Source organism: Phalacrocorax carbo, chromosome 6 (assembly GCF_963921805.1).
Source record: "Phalacrocorax carbo chromosome 6, bPhaCar2.1, whole genome shotgun sequence".
Taxonomy (NCBI): domain Eukaryota; kingdom Metazoa; phylum Chordata; class Aves; order Suliformes; family Phalacrocoracidae; genus Phalacrocorax; species Phalacrocorax carbo.
Genome location: NC_087518.1, coordinates 31,571,462 through 31,597,610, shown reverse-complemented (window position 1 = coordinate 31,597,610; position 26,149 = coordinate 31,571,462). Strand labels below are relative to the sequence as shown.

The following is a 26,149-nucleotide window of genomic DNA, read 5'->3' as shown; positions in this document are numbered from 1 at the left end:
CTTCTGGCTTGCCTGCGTATCTATGTCTCCTCAGTCTTTTCAAGTTGGAAGCTAATTTTTAAGACACTCTGTATGCTTGCTAGGCATGTATTGGGGAATGAGCTTTTAGATGAAAAATCCCATCATCAGTGCTTCACAGCTGTGTCTGCCAGGACTCTGGCACAGCAAAGGGGGTGTTAACAAATGGAGTGCTATTAGGGATAAAATTATTCTGATACAATTTGAAACAGCATCCTTGGGCCTTGGGTCTTGCATTGTCCTCATCATTAGATAATCCAAGATGCTTATTTGCGGAAGATCTTTCTACTTTAATAGGAGATAATGAGAGCATAAGACCATTATTGTATTTGAAGTAACTGCTACATGTATGAAATCCTCACTATCTACAATTGTCATGCTATTCCCTTTTAAAGGGAACAAGGGTAGTTGTGTATGTCTATAGGGACCTGACAGTGTACACCAGCTAGACAGCAGTGAGCCAAATTAAGTGTTTACTTGTGCTACAAGAAGCCTGGGGTGATACAGCACAGTCTTAACTTTAATTCTTTTATGCACATAATAATGGCAGGAGCTATGATTCTCATATAAGGAGGAAAGGATGAATTTCTGCTATTGGAGGAGAAAAGATTATTTAATTTTGTGAAGGCAAAATGATGCTATCAAAGTACCAGGATAGGGCTGGAGATAGTGCACTTAGCTAATGACTTACGGCTGCTTCTCAACCCAACATCTCTGTTCTGGATTGGGAATGTATTTTAATGGCCACAGTAAGGTTAACAGATGAGAGAGAGCAAAATATTTTGTGATGCCATGTGGGCAGAATTTAAGTCTCCACTGTGGTAGAAACCTCTTCTGGAGTGATCAGGCATCTGTTTTCTGCTCTGGGGTTGTTTTTGAAGCTCTCTGAAGCTCAAGGAGGTACACACAATACTGACAAAATCCACTGAAGAAAGAGTCCCAGTTTTATGCCCTCTCTGTAAGTTGTGGTCCCTTCGCTGTTCCCAGGTCGAAGTGGAGTAGAACAGGAACACCTGATTGCTCTGAGCTGTAGCAAGAGGTTACTTTTCATTGTCTCACAGCAAGGAGACAAGCATCTGTTTCATTACATCAAAGAAAAGTAATTTCCATGCTGCCTTGGTGACACCATTGGTACCAGTCCTACAGCTATTTTTTTTAGTGCCCCTGAATTCAGAGGGGCAATGCAGATTTGCCGAGTTGGCTTCATAAAGAACCATGGACTTCTAGAGATTGAACTAGCCTGAGAACTGCAGTACAAAGCAGTGGATCAAAATTTTTGCCCAGCAGGTCAATTCAGCAGCTTCCTTCTTCCCTAGGGATTCGTGAAATCCATGCAAATGAGTTTTCTGCTACTCCTGGTTTACGGCTTTTTTGGAGTAACAGCAGCTGCTCCATCACATGACCAGATAGAGTTTCAAGAATGACAGGCTGAATGAAATATCCTTACTATCAGTGTACCAACTGTGTACATTGACACCTTCAGCTAGTGCAGTGCAGGCTTCTGCTTCTTTTAGTTGGTGTTTAGACCTGGAACTGATGTATAGAAAACTAATTTATAAACTTACACATTTGCTGTAAAGCTCCAACCAAATAAAAAATATCTTGAAAAGACCTAAATGTTTTAAACAGAAGCTGTTCTTGAGGCATCTTCTTACTTGTTTGGTGAGGGGTAGACATTTGGCCACATAGAGGTGTCTCTCAGCAGCTGCAAAATTAGGAAACATATGCTTTGAGAACATGTGTTTTAGAAATATTTGATCTCAGATGTTTGCTTGTCTCATCAACACAATTCTAGGTGTTACCAAGACATCCGTATGTTGTATAATTACTGCCTCGACCTCAGCAAAATTGCTGAAAGCTACAGCAAATAAACTCTACCCATATGAATTACGCTTTATTAACCTGACAGTTCTCATTAAAAAATAATGGGCAGTTCCAGGTAAAACTTGACATGTTTTATTACCTGTTGTTATATGTCGCATATATCCTTTTTTATGTCACTGACTAAGATATAATTGGAGCCCAGTGTATCCCACAGCACTTAGATCACAGAAATTGCAGACTCTAATCTGTGCCTGTCAGTTGTAACGAATATTATGATGGCTTTGAACATGCAGGTTGACTCTTCACCAGACCAAATGTCTCTGCTTATGACCTGAAAACTTGAATGAAATAAGAGGAGCCAAGTTGAATCTGAGCCCTCAATTAACTTTTGCTACAAAACTGAGACCAGATGGCCATTTGTTTCTTGGAGGTGGTGTCAAGGAGAGACTTGGCTGCTTTGAATGCAATTTTAAATACTGGTACCTGATTAGAAGGCTTCAAGACAAGCCTGCATGGTTATAGTACTAGATTTGGGCAGCACATCACTCTAAGCTGTGAGATCATGTAACCTCCCCACATGCCTCAAGTTGAAGCAATGTTGTCTGCCAACAGAGTCCTCATGTAATCACGGTATTACTTGCTTCCTACACCATCTCATCCATAAGCTTGACATCCTCTACTGCCACTGCAACTTTGACTATACATCTCCTAGTGTTTGTTTGTTCAAGTAAAATGCTACTGTTTTATTTTTTTGCAAAGTTGTCTTTCCTGGCTCTGTTCCCCTCCCTGCCCCCAAGCACAAAACACAATGGAGGAGGTATATCATCCAGTTGCACTCAGGGAGAAGAGGGCATCTTAAGAAATGCTTGCAAAGCTGTTGGTTTTATCTAGAAATGTAGCTAGATATTTAGGATTAATATTATAGTTCTGATAAATGGGAATAGATTCTATTTCTGAACCAACAACAGGGTGGGTGCTGTTTTTATTGAATTTTACATAATGCTTATATGCAAATGCATTAGTGTTTGTATTTCTGGTGTGTGTGTGTGCACGCTGCTTTGTAATGGTTCAAGGCAACTGTTGGATAGCCACACAGTGCTGTATTTAAAATGATTCCTTAGCAAGCTCCAAGCAGTCATGTGTTTCCTTTATCCTTCAATCAGTTCTCCTAGGCATGGTCAGAAATAGCACAATTTTGTTGCATTTCATTGCTTGCCATACTACTAAAAAATAGTTGCACTAGAAGGAACCTGCCAGTGTTCCTCCTTCTCTTTGACCATCTAAAACATCTTTGAGTAATCCACATGGAAGCCCTGCTGCTTCTTTGGAACTCCTGGGAAAGACTGACCAAGAAGTGCTACAGAGAGGGCTCCTCAGAGGGTCAGGGCCACACCCTAAGACCTCTTACCTCATTTACTGACCACAGTGGGTAACAAGATTCCTGTTCTTTTTTGCCATTTTTGCTCACTTCACCTCCAAAGCAAGCTTTCTGTAAAAAGACAGCAGAGGACCCATTGGCCACAGATCTGAAGAAGCCCAGGGAGCTCGTGGCACCTCTTATGGGGATTAAGCCTTCATGTAGCTCCTGGGTGTTCAAACATTGGCTTCAGCTTGCCCTACCTCCTGCCTCAGCATGCTGATTGTGATACTCAAGTACAGCACAACTCACTCATCGAGAAAAGGGGGAAGGGAGAACACTTAAATCTTAAAATCTGCCTTGTAGGCATCAACAGAGCTTGATGCCAGTGTGCTGCCCCTTCACCTGGACTGAGGGCAAAGTGTTTCACCTGTGGCTACATGGGGAGCACCTGGCACTCTTCATCTTTAAGGTTAAATTATACTTGAAGTGTTTATAGAAGGTGGGGAAGGTATTTTGAAAAGCTGCTGGTGTTTTCTGTTGGTTGTCCTGTGAAGCACTGAAGTGAGTACTAGGGGGAAGAGCTCATTCTGTACCAGAAAGGTTAATCAATGTTCGCATGGTAGTCTCATAGAACAGTAGAGTTCCTTGTACTAATAAAATATCTAATCACAGGAATACTGATTTCTTTCCTGTCTGTACCAGTTTCTTGAGAATAAAACAAGTTGTTCTCACTCACTGTGCTCAAGCATACAATTAGGTATATTTATTCTGTGCAAAGCAACTCTGCCGTGGAGCATAGAGTTCTTGCATCCCAGCTAAGGGACAAGGAACAAAATGGATGCAAGCCTTCCTGCTCTTGGTTATACAAATCTGCGGTCCAGTAGCCTTAAATGCTGAGATTCTAACATGTGGTCAGTTGCCTGCTCTGATCTCAGCCATGTAGGATGTGGACTTTCAGCATCTCCTGTGTGTTTGGAGATGGGCAGGGTATTTACAGTTCACACTTGAGAATGTTCTCAAGCTTACTAGCAATCAGCAGCAACTGACCCTTTATAATTGCTACCATCTTAAGATTTTGAAAAGCCTCAGTTATTATTTATGAAATAACTAGATTTTATGCCTTTCAGATGAGGTTGATTTTTTTGTTGTTGTTGTTGCTGGTTTTTTATTTACTCGTTTCTCTTTTTCTGTTTCTCTAGTGAAGCTGTGGTCTACCAACTTGGACAACTCAGTAGCAAGCATCGAGGCCAAGGCTAATGTGTGTTGTGTCAAATTCAGCCCCTCTTCTAGGTATCACCTAGCTTTTGGCTGTGCAGGTAGGTAAAAGGGGTTTTGGGCAGAGAGATACTGTTTCTCCCTTCCGTTGTTTCTTATTCCCCCCAAAGATGTGAGGTTGGCTGCTGTGCCCAGGACTGAGGTGTCTTTACAGTTAAAAAGTCTCTGCTTAAGACTCCTCAAGTGTGTAGTCACCCAGAAGACGACATGATACCCAAGTGTCAACTTCATTTTGCATCCTGACTTTTTAATTTGGGTGCTTCTATCAGAGATAAAAGCTCATGAAAGGAAGTTACCCGGTGTGTTTATTGAGATCTCTAAGGCAACCAGGCAAAGCTCAGCTTTGAGAGTCTCATAGCAAAGTTAATGTGTTAACACGGCGATAGTTTTTTTCTGATTTATAGCATTGCTCTATAAATACTACAAAGCAATACTGGCAGTTTTAACTGGTTTTACCTGAGGCATGCTGTACAACAGTGGCTGTGTGTTTCCCATAGCTGCAACTACAGTCCCCGTAGGTGGGCTTGTGTCTTTCTAGGTTGGGCAAACCATCACTCTCAATGTTTTTTGAGTTTGTTTGGTTTTTTAAGTAGTCAGTAGGGAAGGCACAATGAGCCTTTTATTCACTTAGGTTAAATAGTTCTTGGTGATAATACAAAGATTTGGGAGCAGAGCAGGTGTTGCTTTGGGAGGAAACCATCGTGCTATGCATGCAGCAACTGAAACTCAGAGGCACCTATAAATGTTTAACTAACTCGGCATTTTCTTTCTCCTTGGGGAGTTTTAATGCACGTGAAACTAGATGTTCTGATGACATATGCTGTCTCTGGACTTCAGGAGATACATTGATCATTCTTGCAACCACTGTTCTACCATTTTGTTTAGGTGTTCCCATTTCCAGACTAGTTCTACTTAGACTTTGACTCCTAGGAGGAAAAAATAAATTTGCATTTCAATACACTGCAAAAAATGGAATCAAATTGGAGGGTAAAATATTGACTTGTTTGACAGGCACCTTGCTGAAGTTTAGTGAATTACATGCAAGAATAGGATTGAATTACAATACCTACTAGCAGCATTTGAATGAAAGGGGCTATCTGTAAAAGGCTCTAGGGAAAGATGAGAGCACCAGCTCCAAATGGATGAGCTGCTGATTAAAATAGATACATAAAAGCACTGCAAAAGAGAATTCTTACTGATAAATCAGTAACTGGGATTCCTTTCCACTTGAAAGGCAGAGTGGGGGTAAGGCACAGGTAAATCTACGAAGGCTTTTGGAGCTGTAGGGCATGTGGGATGGAAGCAGATGGAAGTGTCTGTCCCCACACTCATATCTAACAAACCACAATGGTCTTGTCTTCAACAAGTGTGTATGGGAAAGAAGCATTAGTGAGCACTAGGAGTTATATGGAGGTTTTAAATGACTACATGTGCATTTTGATGATTTAGAGAATGCTGAGGGGTAAAATGGTATTTGTACCAGGGAAGAAGGCGTAGGAGGGAGACAAGATAATGTTTTAAAAGTGTTTACATCTGCTTGATGCTTGGTAATGGAGTCTCTAAATAAAAATTAAAATGGGTATTTAACTATGATTGCTGAAACAATTACATGGAGTAATTGAACTGGTGGGAATGACTTCCCACAAAGGAATTCTAATTGATCTTTCAGCCATGAATACATGTGAAAAAATGGCACATGAAATTAAAAGAACTACTGGGGTCTTGAAAGATGTTATTTCTGAGCTCCTTAAAAAAATCAGAGGAAAGAAATGAGTGTCTACTTTTGTACTCCATATAGACAAACAGCCCTGTTTCATGTGTTAGGATGGAGACAAAGGTTTTTCTTCCATCAGTTTCAGCCGGTCTTATTCGCTAATTTCATTTAGTCTATGGAAAAGAGCAATCTAACTTGTAAACAGTGTGATTTGTCATGTGGACTATAAAATTAATAAAGGAAGAGTCAAAGCTGGTTTCCTTTTAGTGTTTTTTTTTAAAAAAAAAAAAGGTGGATTGGGCACACTGACTTTGCCATTCCTGTTTGTACCCTAGCAGGAATAAATGAGTGATGCAAAACTCTAAACACTCATCCAGTGACCAGTGTAGTGGGCAATTTTAGAAAGCTGTCCTAGCTCTGCCTTGGCTTGTTCATGTGCTCAGAGGATTTTCAGCTTTCAAAATTGTTTCAATTACTTATTCAGTGATTTAGTCAATGGTAGAAGAGCCAAGACTTCCTATCATTGCATACCTAACAATGTTGTACAGTATTTAGGCAGAAGGGCTGCTTGTGTATATACTGTCTTATTTGTTGATCTGATGGAACTTACTGCTATATATGTGCAAGTATGTATTTACAGTTTAAGACTTGATGAGGTAAGCAATTGATGAAATGGTTGGTGGGGGGAAGTATTGGTACTTAATATTTGAGATATAAAAGAAGGAAGTAAATTGATTTAATATACCATTAAGTTACTAAACATACATGTTTTAGTTCCCCCCTTTCTCTGTATGCAGAATATCTTGCAAGCCAACATGCCTTGCTTCAGCAGTGTGATCTTTGACTACAAGTCTAAATTTTTTCAGTGTTAATATTTTGAAATCATGATTTTTTTCAATTTTCATTTCCTGTTTTTATTTTCTCTTGAGGGCCTTTCTTAACCATCCATACAGCTGAAACACCTTTTCAAAAGGTCTTGTTCTTTCACACCTTGCTTAATGAAACATTTATCTCTGCCCTTGACAAATGCATCTTGCCCACTTGCCTTCATCTATTAGAAATGCATCTTTGAAGTGGGTTTTCCTAATCAGATGCTTCAACTAGATCAGCATCTCTTTAACTCTGTGCTGGTTCTCCCTTTGTCATCTTCACAGAAATAGGATGGTTATGTTAAGGCCCTTTCTACTCATCTTCAGTTTCCTTATCCCTTCTCATTTGTTAGTAAAATCTTGACTGTTGGCTCGCCTCTGCCAGTGATGCTATATTGTGCATGGGTAGAATATTCAGAGGGATACCTTTTTGCATTTTATCACTTTCTTCAATTTTAGAACTACTCCCTTTTACAGAAAAATAGGAAGATGCTTAAAAGTCCCATAGTGGTCTACCAACATGGGACATGAATTATGTAAGCTGATGCAGCAGCTTGTTGAAGTGTTCTCATTGCCCTTTTGCTCCATGTGTGCATCTATCTGCTTAGGACCTCTGACCCTCAAACCAGGGGCTCTTTGGGGTGGGGGTCACTTCTGTGTGTCCAGTGCTGAGGGTGATGGCAGCTTGACCCTCAGCTGGGTCCCTCAGCTATACTGCAGCGTAGGTAGCCACAGTCATGTACCCACAGCTTCAGGGCTCTGTAAGTAATTCTGATTCAGAGATCTTGGTTTGAAAAAAGCATTTCCACCTGCACCCATTTTGCATGCTGTATTGCTAAATAAAAAGAATGAACCTAAGGACTGTGGTGATGGACTTTGAAGCAAGGCCAGGCGGCAAACATTGTGGCACAGTCAGTGAAAGGGGGGTTATTGTGCCATATTGCTCCTCTTTGGTGGAAAACATCCCTTCCCCCCTTGTGCCAAATTCCTCTGCAGGTCCTTGCCCATCATTGGGGGCAGCAGAAGAACATGAAGCAAGTGCCTTGAATGATGCCTCCTGAAAAGGGCATGGTGTGGGTTGGAACTGGGATTTATGTGGATTTCTTGGTCAAACCCTCTGTGTTTCAGTAAACCTATTGGTAAATATGAGTAGTGATCATGGAAGGAGTTACTTTGATGCTTTGATTTAGAAGTAGCCATGGTCAAAGTGTTGGTAGACTGTGTAATTTCCATATGGAGCACTTTCCTTTAGTAGAGAGTACTGGGTTGGCTTCAGATGTCATAGAAAACCATGCTTTAGATGCCACTATAGAAGCAAATCCCAGGATTACCATCTAATATGGATGATATATGTTCTTGTTCCGGGCTCTTCACTCTGAAAGCTTTTGGATGACCAAAATATCGTTTTGGTAGCTTAAAACAGAACAAATGAGCAATAAACTAGAAATAAAGCCTATACAAGAAAGGAATGGTTATTTGGTTTGGGAAATAATTCTCTTAAAACCAGACAGGCACTTCAGGTAGAGAGAGAAGCTAGCGTGTCTGGCTGCAGCCTGATAAAATCTGTTGCAGTGGAGAGGGCACATAAAGAAGAAAAGATCTCTTTTGTCTGTTACTTTAATAAAATATTCTATTTGCATGCTTACTGAGTTGAAACATTGGGCAGTATAAACTGTAATCACTGCCGAATACAAAATCAGGTAATTTCGTGGTGTTTTCTTCCTTTTAAAAATAGATAGGGTTTTATCCTGAAATTAGTTATATAAATCATGACTGAAGTTATTATTGTTCTGCCTCAGCAATACACTGATGCCCTCAGCCCATATATTTTCTAGCAGTGCCATTTCCCTGATTTAAAAAAAAAAAGGCTGAAAATGCATGCGGTTTGCAGCTTCAATGTCCAAGTTGTGCAGTCTGGGTGAGATCAGACTGTCTGCTAACTCTGGTGAGCTAAGCATAGCTATTGATAGTAGCGATGCTTTATTCCCAGCATGCTGTAATACTGTCAGCAGCTACCACTGACCTTTTATTTCACATATATTATGCAGAGATCATGTCATCAAAACTTTTGATTCCCAAGTTCTTACACTAGATGCATCATCCTCTTGCATGCTATATTTTCTTCCCCTGTAGGGCCCACAAATCACAGAATGGTAGGGGTTGGAAAGGATCTCTGGAGATCATCTTGCCCAGCGCCCCTGCTTGAGCAGGTACACCTAGAGCAGGGGGTACAGGAACACATCCAGGTGGGTTTTGAATGTCTCCATGAATGACTCCACAACCTCTCTGGGCAGCCTGTTCTGCTGCTCTGTCACCATCACAGTAAAGAAGTTTTTTCTCTCATTGAGGTGGAACTTCCTTTGTTCCAACCTGTGCCCATTGCCCCTTGTCCTGTCATTGGGCACCACTGAAAAAAGAGTCCAGTCCCATCCTCTTGACATCCACCCTTTAGATATTTATAAGCATTGATGAGATCCCCCCCCTTATTTTTCTCTTCTCCAGGCTGAACAAACCGAAGTGTCTCAGCCTTTCCTCATAAGGGAGGTAATCTAGCAGGTTGGATTGGAGGATGAGAGGGGGGTTCCTCAGGGCTGCAGAAGTGCAAGACAGACTACCTGCTCTCCAGGAGCTTCACAAAATAAGTGGAAGCAGCAGATAAGTACAGATGGACAGAGGAGAGCAACAGAACAACTGCAACATGGTCAGAGCTTAAGGTTTTGCTGGGTTAGTTTTAACCTTGATCAGGTCTCCAAACCACTTCACTGAGTTGTCACAAACTCTTGACAGCGTGGGTTCAGAAGCAGTGACCAGGGCAAGGAAAATATGGGGCAGTGCTGTTTTATGCTGGTTTTACTACTTGCAGCCTCAGAGTTTGAAACTTAACTGCTTTGGGATACTACCTGCTAAACATTCCCAATTTTGCTTTTCCATCTCTTCCTACATACTGGCAATTATGTCGCCAAAATTGAACTGCCTTTTCTCTGGATCGCCTCATGCCCTGATCACAGAGCACCAGTGCCAGTCCCAGACAGGCTTTCAGCAGCCTGAATTGAGGCCAGCATTAGCTACGAAGGGGTGAATCCTCACTGAACCTGAGGTCTCCTCCCAGTGCTGAGGTTTCTCCCCTTTCTTGCCTGCTCTGCCTCTTCTCCTTATTCCCTTCCCTACTTGTACGGTGATGCTGAACAAGAACGCTTCCCAAGGAAGTGCTTTTCCTTCAAAGACAGCTTTGCCCTTTCCCAACAGGTTTTGCATGCTTTTTAAAGATCTTCCCTTGTACCGTCTTCAGCATTACAGAATGGCATCGTATTCTGGCTTTGAAAGCTGCTGCCTTTCTTTCATTGCTGAACAGCTACAAAACTAACAATACTGATCCACGGCATCCAGGATGCTGAAAGACTCCTGTTGCTATGTCAACAACTTTGTTTTCATTTGCAACTGTTTACCTACCCCTTAAGATCTCTGCATTGCCCTGATGCACTTACAGTTCAAGGTCACATGTGGCTTCTTTTATCAGCATCGTTCAATTTTGCTAATATATCTGGTGTCCAAGCAGGACCACTTTGAAGACCATCCTTGTCCCGTGAAATATTGATTTTTCTGCTGCAGTAACTGGAGCAGTGATTTCTCCTTTCCAAATATCTCTCTGTAGAGCTAGCCTTTCATGCTGCCTCAGATCTGGGTGACTTGCCTGCCTTGTCACTCAGCTCGGAAGAATGATGTGATATTAATGACCAAGAAGGCAGTGTGCCTTTTTGGAAGAGAATTAATGTTTTCTAGCTGAAAGCAAGGTCTTACCTTAATAGATTCTCATGCGTAAGTACTCTGTTCTATTGAAAGCCTGCAGTGACTTGGAAAGAATCTATTTTGTGAATATATGACATGTTTAGGGTGGAGTTTAGGCAGCTTCTTTGGGCTTAAGCTACAAGATTACCTTTAGCATATGAATTGAACGCAGTATTCAAAGGCACAGACAAAGGTTAGGTATTTCTTTCAAGCCTGTGGAAAAGTTCACAGCAGTGTGCAAAATTCAGCCTTCATGAAATTAGTATGATAGGCAACAGTCCAGGGCTTGCCCATTACTTGTATTGGACCTTACCTGCAGACTGTCTTTTCTTTTTTTGCAGGTATTTAATAATCTTCTGCTAGTCCATGATCTCTGAGGCTATTGGCAGGGCAAGTAGGGGACAAGGTCCATGCTTTGGAAGTGCACACTTGTCACCTTATAATTTAAACTCATTCCAGAACTCATAGCAAAAGTTTCATTTGTTGTAATCTTTGAAAGCATCTGCAGCACTTGAATCAGTTTGGGGTCGTTTGGAGGAATCTGTATTTTTGGCCAGTGTGGTTGTGGTCATATTTGTGTCCCAGCAGTACTTACTGTGTGAGCTTAGTGGTTCTGTTTAGGTTAGAATACAGTCTTGACAGTTCAACTTAAAACTTACCTCTTTTCTTGGATGCTGGGATGTAACTGAAAGTGAGCCATACTTTCTGCTGTCCTGGTGAAGAAAGTCTTTTTGGCACTGGTAGGTAGATCACATTCTGCTTCTGCTCAGGACTGACAAGCAGGAGAACTGCGGCTATGCCATGTTACTTAAGCCTACGATGTTGGCAGTTAAGCTGACTTGCCTGTATCTGCACATCAGAGATGCTACCGGATCAGCAAGGCACTGCACAGTGTTGTCCTACCTTGCTGCAGCTGCTTCCTAGGAAGTAATGAAGGGACACACAAACCACTTGTAGGTGTGCAGGATATATTGTATGTGTAAATTTCACATAAGCTTCAGAGTTTAAAAGCTTATGTAACTTTTTTACTTGTACAGAAAAAATAGTCTGCTTTGTGTTGGATAAAGCATTTGCAATGACTAGTGAGTAACAACATAAAGATCCTCTTGGGAGTTTCCAAACTTTATCCCAGAGGTTGTCACACTTCAGTAACAAGTGAACAAATAAAATAACTTGAAAAGCTCCATTTGATTCTTTGGAGAAAAGGATAAATCTGTCATTAGCAGAAATGAGTGTGCTAATTGTTCGCTTAAATATTCTTTTCCTGAACATTTTGTCTTCCAACTGGTGTAGAAGTCATTTAGTCAATGTTACAAAATTCAAATTAGAACTGAAATTAGCCTTGAAATTCAGGAGCAGAATAGACAACTCCAAGATTCATCTTTTCCTCAGGATGTCAAATTGCTCTTGCTACTAGCTGTTGCTGTATCCCTTAGAGTTTAATTCTTTCCAACCTTAGCAGTTTCCAAAGCTGCAGTTTTTCTGGTAGCTCATTTAAAGGAATTGCTCATTGGAATGATATCGTCTGTAATGGCTTCCTGTGTTATCTTCTCTTCAGACTGCTGCGTAGATTAACTGTTCCAGCCTTTTATTTGGGTACTGTGCACATTTAGACTTTTATGACATACATTACTTTTTCCATACAAACTGGTGAGAATTGTCACATTGCCTAGGAAAATCTATTACCTACAAATGCAATGTGGGCTCTCATGTCACAGGCTTTCTTTAATAGTATCTGAGCATCCAAGCATTGCATGTGTTTTTAAGAGGAGAATTTTTGAACACTTGGGCTAGGTTGAGAGGAATTCATCTAAAGATGCCCTCTTAGCCGTATGAATCTTCAGAAGATAAAAAAACTAAGACTGTAGATGTGTGTGGAAATCTAGCTCCCCTTCACATCACTTGTTTCATTGCATAGCTAGGTTGTACGTTGCCTCTCTTCTACATGGCATACATGTGTCTTATCATGTATTTTCCCCTTGCTTGTTTCCTTGTCTGAATAATCCCACCATACCTTTGAGGTTTTGGTTTAAGCGTTCTTTATCAAAGCTTGAATATTAGCGATTGTGATGCTCTATTTAATGTCCATCACCTCTTCCAGAGGAGTCTGCTTTGAGGGCAGTTTAGGTGATGAATCAGAATCGCCATCTCTAGAACCTAGTAAAAGAAAGCTTGTATCTCCCCAGACTAGCGAAGCAAAATGTAGTTCTTGACCAGAAACAGGTTTGACTGATAATTTGACAAACTCAGGTGCACAGCTGCATGTTTGAATGTATATGGCAGCAGCCTGTGCTTTCCTTAGATTGTTTAACTGCTCTGAAGCCTGTTTGGTTCTTTTTGAATGATACTTGCTGATATGACAAAAAACTTAAAGCTGTGGCTTCATAAATGCCCTCCTAAAATCTTAGGGAGGATGTTCCTCTTCATATCTCTCTCTCTTAATGTCTTATGCCCTTATCTACATGATCTTGACCTCTTAGAGCCTGTGGTCCCTGGCAGTCTGACTGTGTTGCCCTTTCCCTTCATCACAGCCCCATGATAGGCACAACTTTGAGTCATTCAAGAACCACAGCTGACATGGGTTTTCAGTAAGAACAGATACTGTGTGTTTGCTGAACAGATCTCTCCTCATTCAAGATACTTATCACAATGTAGTACTTTTGGCTTTGGAAGGTGTATCCAACGGTCATTGTACAAATAAGACTCGGGGTAGGTGGTCATGTAAGAAGTTTCAGATCTTCAGAAATGTAATCCACTTAGCATGGGTTGAAGCACCTTTTATTATAAAGTGACCGTTCTTTGTGTGTTCTAGGTGTCTTAAAACTCATGTTGGACATTGGCCTACATGCACTACTGCATATAGAGTTGTACATGTCACATAGTCAAGGAAAAGAGTTGAAGAGCCTGAACAGTACTTAATTCTTTTTTTCCTCTCTTTCAGACATAAAAAATGTATTCTTCCAAAAGCTGCAGGTTGTTACTGCTGTTGTCTTCACTGGTTTTGTAACATTTGTAAATCTTCCTGATGTGTACTGAATATTTTGTTTCTCCAACAGTCTGATAGAAGGCAATCTTTGCACAAAAAACAGCCATCTCTTATTCCTGTGAGAAATCTCTGTAGCTCTTTTAAAACCAGAAAGGTCAAAGTTTCAAACGAGTTCTAGAGAAATCTGTTTTGCTTCCCTCTCCCATCAGAGCCCTTTTCTCAACTGATTAAGATCTCTAATGTTTTATGTCTCCTCCTTCTCTCCTTAATACGAGACAAGTTATTTAGGGTGGAGGTTTTATGGGCTGCGATGTCAAAAGCTTTAGACAAGTCAGTAAAAAAATGTCCCTAGTGTGTAAAGAACATTATCCATAACCTGGCAAATGTCATCTGTAACTTCAAGCCACAGGGAATCTGTCGAATACAAAGGTTAAAAACCCAGTTGGCGGTTCCCATCAAGGCTGCTGTTCCCTTCATCTCTTCAGCAGAGGGAGATATAGATCTTTAGTGAAATGCTAGTGTTGATGTTCTTTTTTTAAAAAAAAGTACATTTGGTGTTAGTAAGAGATTAAAATCACTGGCTGAAGCAGTGTATAGTTTTTGCCGCAGAGCTCTGTCAAAATATTTCAAGTACTAACCTGAAACCCTATGCTGTCACATCCCTGAACCTTTCCTTGGTAGAAGGAAAGGTAGTAAGTGCTTATTGTGCTGTTAGTTTTGCCAGAGATTAAACTGAGGCTACCAGATATGTTTAATCTAACCTCATCTCTCTTTAATTCAGTTTTCACAGAGCAGACCTTTCTCGTGTTGCTTCCTTTGTCATCGTCTGCCAAATGGAACACTGTCAGGCATTTTCCTTCTTCTCAAAGATATGCTCTTCCTTTGTTTAAATGAAAACCTGGGCTAGATTTGTGTTGGACTCCCTAAACATGATTTTTTTGGAGGCTGGATTTGTATTGGATTCCCTAAATGGGATTTTTGAAAGCTGTTGCCTATCATCTGTATTGCAGTGTAGGAAAATGAGATTGAATTGTCATCCCCAAATACTCATGTGCCTTCGTCTGCTTTAGAAACTTGCTTTCATCTCCTCACTAATGTCACAGGGTCCGTGGCTTCCTCACTTAAAAGTTGTGGTTTGTTTTTTTTTTTAAAGATTTTGCTACCAGCAAAATAAATAATACAGACCTTGCTTAATCTTGTATAGTTTTCAGAGCATGCTGTAAGGAAAGAGCACACAGCGGAGCCTTTGACCTGCAAGGAAAATATCTATGGAATGCTTTTCCAAAGCACAGTTGCTCTTTGGGTGGCCGTTGAATTTTTGACACCTGTGAAGACAGGGTGTGCAGGAGCTCCCTGGGAGTCTAGTACAATGGTGTGTGTGAGACCACTTGTCTAGACAGAACTCTGATAGCAAACATGAATGAAGTACTGCATCCTAAATCATCTCAGGAACACACATGAAATACAAAATAAGGGCATTGTTCCAGCTTGCTGCTGTGGACCAGAGCGTTGCTTCTAGAAGAGATTGCTGAGATTCCCCCAGGGCAACAGAAAATGGTTATTCAGAGAAAAACTGTTCCTTGACGGCAAAGGGAACTCCAGATAACGAGGAGGAAAAAGAAAATGCATCAAATGGGTAATTTTGTCTTAGTTATAGAAACAAAGTACTTGCAATTTCTGCTGGAACAGAAAATAGTGAATACAAAGCCATATCCAGCAAATATTTTAATGTGCTTGCACAATGGCTGTTGGGATCAAATTTTTGTGTTTTATTGGGGATTTTTTTTTTGTTGTGGAGTTGTTTTTTGTGGTTTTTGTTTGGGTGGTTTTTGTTTTGTTCTAGTTGGGTTTTGTTTTTGTTTTTTGAAGGGAAGGTATATACAGGAAAAAAAATACCACTTAGCTTTGCCTGTGCTGCAATGTTCTACAGGGAGACATTGGGGTGAAATGGATTTATTTCTGCTTTCTCCTCCTCATGTGATTTGTCAGGCTGTAAGTGGAAAACAGCACACTGCATTCTTCAGCAAAATGCTCCAGATAGTTTCGTCTGTCAAAGGTCCTTTGCTTCAGGCTGTATCAAACCCCCTTTTAATCCCCTTCCTTACAGTAAGGGAAATGGTTTGTAAAGAGGGCACTGATGTCAACTCACTGCTGCTGATATTTAATTTCTTCTTCAGAAAATTCTTGTGTTAATTTTTGGTGCAGCACTTTGTTCACTTGAATTCAACTCCACTTTGTTTCCTGTCACTGATGTGTTGTCGCCTTTTCTCTTTTCCCAGAGCACTTATTTCCTTTATGTAGCGGAACCTATCACATTGTCTTCTCTCCCCAAAATGGTTGTGATAGGCCAAAGCCTGTGCTGATCATATCCCATCCCGGTATTACTCTGTCAAGTGAAATAAATATCTTTATAGTGTTTCACTGGCTGGGAGGCTTCCTCACCATTCTTTGTCGAATGCCCAAATGCCACCCTGCATTTCTATTGTTAAAACAAAGACCCCCTTTTTTTCCCTCCATACACTCTCTTCTGCCCTGGAAGAGACCCAGGATTAAAAATAGCTGGTTTTTGTGGTCCTTGAATGAAGGTTCACCTGTCGAAGTAAAATTCAGCTCAACAAAAGATGGAGTGTTTAACTGTGCTGCGTCCTCAGTCTTCTCTCTGGAGCAGGACCCACATATGGATGTTCGAACTCCAGTCTGTCCCTCTGCTGTAGCTGAGATTAAATCTCCACCCTAAACTTTCTGAACAAAGTTACCTCAGTGACATGAAGGTCTCTGAGTGCTGCTGTTTGATAGTACAGGCTTGGAAACAGTTAAAGTTCAGCAGTTCTCAATTTTCTTTTTTTTAGCTAGTAAGAAAAAAAAAATTAGAAACTAAGGTTGTGTGGCAATGCCTCATGCCACCCCCATGATGTGGGAGTAAGTAGACAAAACCTGGAAGGTCTGAGAAGCCAGAAACTTGTGCAGCAAAGCACAGCCTAAACATTAATGCTGTGATGTTGAGAGGTGGGCTAATGCCTTTCCTCTATGTCAACAGCAAATAGCTTAAGCAAATTTGGGTTAAAAAAAAATCTCACTAATTCTTTGACATAAGTGTACTCTTCAAGGCAGCTGAGTGAGGGAGCGGTTTACAGAATCTCTGTCTTTGGAGCCGCTCAGAGCTTGACTGAGTAGGACCCTTGAACGCGATTATTTGACTTGGAAGTTGAATCCAGCTTTGCACTAGTCCCTTCTTTGTGTGGGAAGTTGGACTGGCTGGACTTCCAATCTATGTTATTGTACAGCTTTCAGGGCTCTTGGGCAAAAATGGATTTCAAACAGAAACTGCACTCTGCGTAGGATTAAGTTTCAGTTTGGGCTTCCTCATTATGAAATCCTGAGCTGTCTTTTGACCAGCCATTGATATCAGTGCTGTTGTGGTTTAGCCCAGTTGGCAACCAAGAACCACACAGCTGCTCCCTCACCTTCCCTGCACCCAGCGGGATGGGGGAGAGAATCCAAAGATCAAAAGTAATAATTGAAATCTAATGATAATAAATTGTAATGAAAAGGAAAACGATAGAGAAATAAAACCCAGGAAAAATAAGTGATGCAACCGCTCACTGCCCAGCCTGCCTGAGCAGTGATCACTGTCCCCTGCCAGCTCCCCCCAGCTTACGTACTGAGCATGGCACCATATGGTGTGGGATATCCCTTTGGCCAGTTTGGATCAGCTGTCTTGGCTGTGTCCCCTCCAAGTTTCTTGTGCACCTGGCAGAGCTTGGGAAGCTGGAAAAGTCCTTCACTAGTGTAAGCACAGCTCAGCAGCAACTAAAACATCAGTGTGGTATCAACATTATTCTCATCCTAAACCCAAAACATAGCGCTATACCAGCTACTAGGAAGAAAACTAACTCTATCCCAGCTGAATCCCGGACATAATGCCTTTGTGGGGAGGCTCTGTTTTCTGGTGTGGAGGTACATAGAAGATCAACTAGAGAGGTTCCACTTCCTCATTAGTAGCTTTTTAGTTAGTCTCTTAGTATGCGTCTTGTTAGATGGCTTTGAGGTCAAGGAAGTGTTAAGACTTTTGTAGATTTCCTTTAATTTGAGAGAAAACCTATATTAAAGCATCTAATCTTCAAGGTTTGGAATCTGATACCGGCTGTCTGTCTCTTCTCATATTTCTGAGAAAGAGCAGCATTTGTTTACCTGGCCCTTGTTCAGGTTTCTGTAAGGACTGAGGCATCTAATGTGCCAAGTCATTTTCAGTGTACTGCAATACAGCACACTGTAGTACAGTGTACTACTGTTTGTTGATTGGAGTTTGTTTTTAAATCGGGATGTTGTCCATTTTTATCTCTTTCCTCTTTCTTCTCAGTAACAGAAGAAGAAAAGTTTTTAACAGTGAAAACTGAGGTTGTATGTGAGCCTCCTGATTCTGTTTCCATTTTTAGTATAGCCAAAGGCTTTACCTCTGAGGATTCAAGCTTTCTTTTTAAAGCAAGAAGTCACACCAAGCCTGGCTGAAAGAGACATTTAGTTAACCCATCTTGATGTTACAGTTCTGTTGTTCTACTGCTGCTTTATCTGTGTTCAACAAAAATTCATTAAGGTGGCTTGCCCTCTCCTTCATGGCATGCCACTTAAGGGAATGGCAACATGTAGTCTCTCCTTTCACCCAGAGACCTTGAACACAAACTTTGGTTTGAACCACTGGGCTCTGGACACTTGAGGGCATAAGGATATGATTATATTCTCCTGTTAAACAAGTTGCCTAGATACAATTCCAGGTAGCTTTGAAGGCTTCATTCTGACCACTCTGTGTGATGAGTAGCCTTGCTTAATGCTTGATATACAGAGTAGAAACAAGTGAAAGGAAAGGTCAATTTTTATAGGTAGATGTTTTAATATAGATAATTGGATTTCATCTAACCCCTTCAATATGTATTGAGTAGCAGGGACTTCCTTCAGGATCTCTGAAATAATTTTTTAACCAGTGAAAGTAGAAACAGAATCAAACTCCACAAAATCATGCCTCTCATCTTTCTGACTAAAGATATTTTGTGGGCTTTTTTGTGCCCTTTTTTTTGTTGCTCTTTTGGTTTCTTCAGGATAGTGTAATTGGAGGCAAGCACAGATATCTTGCTCCAAATTTGCTCTGATTCAGTTTAAATCCTGTTTAACAAGTCATTTAAATACACCCCTCAGACTATAAATGTTTCTTATTCTTACTAGTGATATACAGAGTTCCACTAGTGAAAACAGGCAACCTTGATGCAAGCTTGAAATTCATATGGAGGAAAACAGACAAAGCTGAGGGAATCATAAGCTGAGGACATGTGTAATTAGATGCAACAAATCAGATCATCATAGCCAAAGATGCACAAGAGAAACACATTAAAAGTTAAGCTCTAGCCTGTGCTTCTGTTTGGCTATAGCCAAAGCATTAATATAGGAAATTAATTTGACCTCTGAGTTTGGTATTGAAGATCTCTTTTATTAAGAAAAAAAAAGTCCAAAATGTGCTTTGATAACAGAAGACTTCTAACCCACCACCTAACATCTGGCTCCCCTCCCTACAACTTGGGTTTTGAGTATAGGCATATCCTTGGCTGTAACATTCATCTGATACATAGTAGCAAGCACCACTTACAAGTCTATAAGCACTGAAAAACCTGAGTAATGTAAATTACTTATTTTTTGAATGGATCAATAATCTAAATATTGAACAGTTGAGAAATAATGCATTTCTAAATGATTGAAACAAGAAAAATTGTCACTGATTCTCTAGCAATTCAGGTTTCTAGAGGAGAGCTACAGAACCTTTGTATGTGGCTCTTGGGGCTCCCTAGTCATGACATCTATTGAATATAAAACTGTTGCATTGCAGGTAAATTTTTCTATTGCTGTCCTTGCCTTGATATCCCTTCAAGTGGCCAGGGGAAAAAAACCTTGTGGGGTCTGCAAGTTAGCTTGTGCAGTAGACTGGTTAATGTTTGTGGTGCAGATGAGTGTGAAGTGCATGCCGTGAGATGTGGATGTTGCTGGGTACCTGGAGAGTGAAATCACTCTGCTTTTTCAGTTGTGTGTGTTGGTACCCTGGAGGTACTGGTACTCAGTGAAACAAACTGCTGCTGTATGATGCTCTTTCCTAACCCTTGTCTACTCTTTCTGGAGTTGCTACTCCTCAGTACACTTAAGAGCTTTGCAAGAGGTGATGTGAGCCTAAAGCCTGCTGGTAGCAGCTGTTTTGTAAATGTTATTAGCAAATCAAAGTGTAAGGAAAATCACTTTTTGCAAAAATAGTCTTTGCCTTTTAAAAATAAAATCCAAGAGCAATTTCATCTTTCTGAAGAGCTCTGAAGTTACCTAAGATGTTGCTGGTTCCATTAACAATTCTCAGCTCTCCTTTTTTTTTAGAAGTTTTTTACCTGATGTCCTAATCAGGAACTGATCATGTAACCATATCATCAGTTCATCTGTGTCCCTATCCCTGCAACCAAGCTGAGTCCAAGGACTGAGATTGAGAAGGTATTGATCACTTTACATTGTACATCTCAAAACTGTCCTGCCCATTCGCCTTGCTCCTGCCAGCTGGAGTGTTGTGAGTTTATGAGCTGCCAAGCAACAAGGGATGCTATCCTTTGCTGATACAGGTTATATTTACTGATGAGGTGGTGAGATCTTTTGGAAGTTAGGAAAAGTCTGAATTCTTGATTAGTTGTCACTAAACGGCTTAAAGGTGAAAGCGGCAGCATCTTAAGGGAAGTAAGCAGTTCCTGAGCATTCTAGAAAAGCACTATTTAAAAACTTAGACTTGTGGTTGGAGACCTCTAAGCAGCAGTGGCAGAGCTTAGCTGCCCTTTTTGCCTTCTGAGATCACTTTAAAAAAAAAAATATGGCCTGCCAGCAAACATTTGCATTCAGAAAGCACAGCAGCAGAATTCTGTCATGCTCGGCTTCTGCAGTGACATTGAACTAGACAAGAATTGCTTCAGAGTGTTTAATTTGTTATGGTGTGTGTATATATATGTTCTTTCCCATTATCTCATATATATTTCAATTAAGCCTGAATGCAGAAGAAAAAGTAAAGCAGTGAGCTGTTGCTGCCAAAGGGTTAGGCGTGAGGGTTTTAGCTGTGGAAATGTCACTTCCAAGTTGAAATTGTTCTAAGTGAGTTTTCTGGTCAGGGTGGAAACTACAGATCTGAAAAAAAAATTGCCAAATGATTATTTTAATGCTCACGTTTGAGGAACAAAACAAGAAGCAAATACCCCTGTGTGTTGCTGGTTAGCGGTGGAGTATGCTCCGTGGCCTTCCAGGGATGCCAAGGGCAGGACCCAGCCGTGGGACACCAGCTGAGCTTATAGGCTCTTACAGAGTTCGGGAAGTGTTTGATTCCCCTCAGTGCCCACTCTGTTTTCCTTATCTTCAGCTGGCCTTTAGGATTAATTTATTTTTTGAGCTTTCTAGAGCACCTCACCTTGGACCTGCTGGCATGCCCAGGATGCTGCCAATCACGGACAATTTCAGCTCATCAAATTCCACCAGGCAGGGCTGCTGCCGGGGTACCTGGGAGTTGTATTCTTCTCATTTAGCTTCATTTTTCGGCTCTCTGCTTCCTCAGCAGATGGCATTTTTATCATGTTTTCAGAAAGTCCATATGGCCTACAAGAGCAAGTATCTTTTTAATTGTAAAACATGACCACCTGTTCTGATTCTAATGAATGCAGCGAGCATTTGTCTTCATATATCTATTTTAAATAGCTGCTTCAATTGAATTTAAAAAAACTTCAATTGGGCACCAACATTTTGGCTGCTGAAATAATCAATTAATAATTAAGTGGCTAATTTTAGAACCTACAGGCCTTGCCCATTCCCTCGGACTTGTGATCACAGTAGACAGTGATTGATTGCCCTGCCGATGCGGAGAGGCACATGCAGTGCTGGGGCGAGATGCCGGCAGGCTTTGAGCTGTTTATTGCGATATTTAGAAGGTGAATGCAACTTTGCGTCTCTGCCCTGCAAATGGACTTGTCTTTCCTGCTCTACCTCTTTCCTGTCTGCGTTGCTCCAGCTGCTCACACACAGCCATCTGCAGGTACCCCTTTCCCTGCCACCCTCTGAAGGATGAAATATAGTGCTCAAAAGGTATCCTAATGATGGGCCAGCTGGAGAGGAGGTTGAAACTGTGAGCAAAAATAGGCTTGAAAGGTTTATCCACTAACTGTTTCCTAACAGAAAGTCCTGCTAGAATCATTCTGCTTGTTAAAATATCAATTGCCAGTTAACTGTTTCATAGCTCCTACAGCAGGTACACTGGACAGATGAGAAAATATGGAGTTTTCTGGCTCAAATTTTCAGAGAGTTGGAAGGGACCAGGATGCCCAGATCTTGATAAAGGAGTGTTAATGCTTAATTCCAAGTCGTTTTGAAAATCAACCTCTTTATTGAATGAGCCTCTCACAGCATCATCTTGTTCTAAAGCTAATTAAAATCCCCAAATGGTAGCAGCACTCTGGGATTTTGGTCAATAATGTTGGCTGTTCAGAGGGTTAATGTTTTGGAGGTAGAAGAAACAGGAGCATTTGAAAGAGTGCTTCGGGGTGCAGCACTTCCCAGCGTTTCAGTGCTAGCTGTAACAGATGTAATAGCTGCTGGGTTTCAACACAATGGGGTAATTCGACAGCTCAGTGTAAGTGGTGGAGAAAACTTGCAGTGGCTGCTTGGAGCGTCCACTTTTACACAGCGAGGAGGGAGAGAGAATCCTCTTACTGGAGAAGTCTCTGAACCATTCATATTATGGAGACAGCAAGATGCTGGAAGCAGTTAGAGAGGAAGGCAACTTGCCTGCTTGCTTCTTTTTACTGAAAGTGTTTCTGACACAGCACCCCTGTCCTGCCATGGCCACCAATTAGCCTGTTCATATGGGGGAGAAGCTCCCCTTGCCAGTGTGATGGTGGTTGCTGTAGCCTGATCGATGTAAATCCAGTTATCTCTCAAACCACATGGGATTTTGAGACAGCTGGGTGTTGTTTGTAGGACTGAGCCCTGCTTTGAAACGCTGTGCAAATACAAAAATATTTTTCTATTTTCTTGGGAATTGACACTTAGTTGTGCAGAAAATAACATGTATCGTTAATTCTGTTGTGATCCTTTTTATGTGGTTGTGGCACTGCTGCACATCTGTGAATTAAATCTTAAGAAGAACTGGAATCTAGTCTGTTCTCTCATTAGCAGAAATGCTACTAATCTCTTGGTAATAAAATCAAAGGAGAGAAGCAAAAAACGGAAGTATGGAGGTTACCCATTTAGGGTAACCATGAGAAATTTAATCTCAGTTTTCCACAATCCCATTTAAGTAGCAAACAGGCTGAATTTTCAGCCCAGGGTTCTTCAACAGTTTTCAGGAAGGGACAGATTGAGGAAGGAGAAAGGGATGCAGGAAATTGGAAATGGTAATTAGAGTGGCTGGGCAGGGAGCCAAGAAGGCAGGCAGGAGAGGCGAGAGTCCTTGTAGTTGCTGGCTTGCACATGGGCCAAATGGAGTTTGCAGGAGGATACATTTTCCCTTCGCTGACCCTTTGAAAGGCTGCTTGGACCTTTACAGACTAGATTTTGGGGCTTTTTTTAAGAAGGCTGCTTAAAATACTCCTTTGCTATAGTGCAGACTGTTTATCCTAGATGAGGCTTTTAAGTGAGATGTTGAAGTTGCAGGCAGGACTTTTGTGAGCTATTAGAGGTCCAATGTATAGTTCCCACCTGATTAAATTTTGCACCTCTTCTTTCTCATCTCCAGATCACTGTGTTCACTACTACGATCTTCGCAACACTAAACAGCCAATCATGGTGTTCAAAGGGCATCGCAAGGCAGTCTCCTACGCAAAATTTGTGAGCGGGGAAGAAATCGTCTCTGCGTAAGTATTGCCTTTTATGTAGGCTAAAAACTTTGTAGCCTTTGCTTTCCGGTGCTCTTCAGGGCCGTCATGCAAGTTCACCTGCGTGGGTGGGTGCGCTCACTAGCTGCTGTGCTTTTGGGAAGCAGATTGTTGCTTTTTTTCTAAGACAAAAATAGAAATTCTTTCCTAGTGTCACTTGGTTTTGCTCTGTCTTGTGGAGCTAAGATGCTCAAAAGGAATACAAAGACAACTAGATGCAGCTCCTGAGCACAAGCCCTGGCTTTGGAAAGCTGCAGGTGGACTCTCCTTTTACAAAGTGTCGTGTGTGGTGAGGATGCTCCTGACCAGAGCTCTGCTGTGGAGAAGGCTTCTGGCAGAGCCCTGAGGATAGTAGTCTGCAGTAAAACACAGCTGATGAGTGACGGAAGTGATCAAACAGTACTCTGTCTGAAGAGGAGGTTTAGCCACAGCCTGAAAGCAACTTGTATAGGACTGACTGATCTGTTCTCTGGTACTTTATTAATCTGCTCTGTGAAGGCGCTTTTTAGGATTATACTTGGGTTAGAAAGTAGACAAGGAGAAGTTGTGTTTTGTAGTGCTAATGGCATGCAGCTTTTCAGCCAGGGTAGACGATAAGGTCTGCTATGGAGTCCCTGAAGGATAATACTCTACACCTTATGTTCAGTTACACGGCCAGATGTGTCTGCCCCAAAGCCAGATGTGTCTGCCTCGGTTCTGGGTAGGTTTTTAGTCACGTGGGAATGAACGTGTCTGTCAGATCACATAGTGAAAGGTTTGAATGACTGTCAAGAAGCCTCTTCAATAAACTAGACGTGAGGCCCTCTTAAAAAGTGGGAATATACAAGAAACCTTGGGGGTTCCAGGGAGATCTTTGATCTCAGCATGCTCATGTGTAACATCTGAGGGCTGCAGGGATGGATCACAGGAACGGATCTAGTCCCAGAAAGTATGCTTGCTGCCTTGTGATTATCTGCTGCCAATGATTATCTAGCTTGGCTCTGTCCCGTGTTTTGAGTTTGCTCTAGAAGCCTGGAGCCAAAGCGGAGCATTTTAAGGTGTATTCAGGCTGCTAGTGAAGTTACTCTTAGCTGAGCTGTGTGGTGGAAGATTCTCTGATGGCTTCTGTTACTGTTTCTATTTAATCAGTTCCTTTCTTCTTAATACATTATAAATCTGTAAGGTTGCAACTTCACACCTAGAACACAGAGAAAATGAAATTTAATGCTTTGAACCAAATCTGGGTAAAAGGAAAGTGTTTAATAGAAGCAGGAGGAGGCTGGAAATGTTTTACAGGCATGATTGAGTGGGGCATCATCTGTGGGATGCTTCACAACAGATTGGCCCTGTCCTGCTTGAACCGACTGTCTGAGAAAGCTTATTCCACAATCCTGGGCAGAATATTGATAGAGCTGTCAGACTTGGACAAGCAACAACAGGGTGAGGGGACTAGCTGGAGGGTTCACAAAACTTTTTCTGTGTGAACAAAGACATGTGAGAGAGTAGGTTATTTTTCATGTCTGACTTTTTTGCAAATTGAGGAGAAGAGACAGCAGTAGTAATTCCCAAAAATCAAGCACTGATTTCTTTTAAGAAAAAATTATCTGTATATTCAGATTCTCTAGATTTCTAGCTAAAGCTGTTTTATAGATTGCATTGATTTACTTTGCCTTGTAGAGTTAGGTTTTGACCTCAAGGGTGTTCAGAACTGCCTGGTATTTAGCACAACACATTGATTGCAGTGCTGATTTACAGAGAGACAGATTTAACAGAGCAGTGCATCCATGATATTTTTTTGGAGAGGGTATGAAACCAGAAAAGCAGTGTAACATCAGCAGAATCAATGGCCTTTTCTTCTCCTCACGGTCCAGTGGCAGATAATTTTCTTCTTTTACAGCATGCTTATCCTAAGCAATGCAAACATGGCTAGAGCTTGATGGGAATTTGTTAACAGTAAAAGCATTCCATTAGTAATAGACTTTAAGTGTTTTTATTGTAATGAAGAGATCTAGAATGTACGCTACTAAAATATAAAGGTTAAATGCCTATATGTATGAGGTTGTCTTGGTGGGTTAACTAATAGCAGAAGCTGTCACAGGTGTCTGACAGCTTGTAGACCGGGGAGTCTTTTGCTGCTTTACCCTGCCTTCAGAAAAGTTTTTAGCTTCTAGGCAACTCTGAAGCTTTTAAAATCAGCTTTTTAACAATATGGCTGCCCTAATAGCGCAGAAGGTACCTCCCTGTACTTGTGGGCCAAAAAAGCATTAGTATATACCTTTTGCCCTTTCTATGAGCTATGCTGCTACTGTGATAGTAAGAAAGGGAGAGTGAGCAGCAGCACAGGGCAGGGATGGATGTAGAACAAGCATCAGGCAGAGAAGCGGAATACTCTGTTTTAGGGCCCTCCTTGGTCAAGAT

General features: G+C 41.2%; 1 protein-coding gene across 5 annotated transcripts in view; it reads left to right on the top strand.

Moving 5' to 3' along the window:
• Positions 1-26,149, top strand: part of COP1 (COP1 E3 ubiquitin ligase) — a 131,145-nt gene that overhangs the window by 70,460 nt on the left and 34,536 nt on the right. For all 5 annotated transcript variants that reach the window (XR_010373388.1, XR_010373387.1, XR_010373386.1 and 2 more), the window contains 2 exons: positions 4,402-4,518; positions 23,614-23,731. Coding sequence is in view for 1 of the 5 variants with exons in the window: in XM_064454445.1 (XP_064310515.1) it covers positions 4,402-4,518; positions 23,614-23,731 (235 nt within the window). In the remaining 4 variants the exon portion in view is untranslated. The remainder of the gene's footprint in view (positions 1-4,401; positions 4,519-23,613; positions 23,732-26,149) is intronic.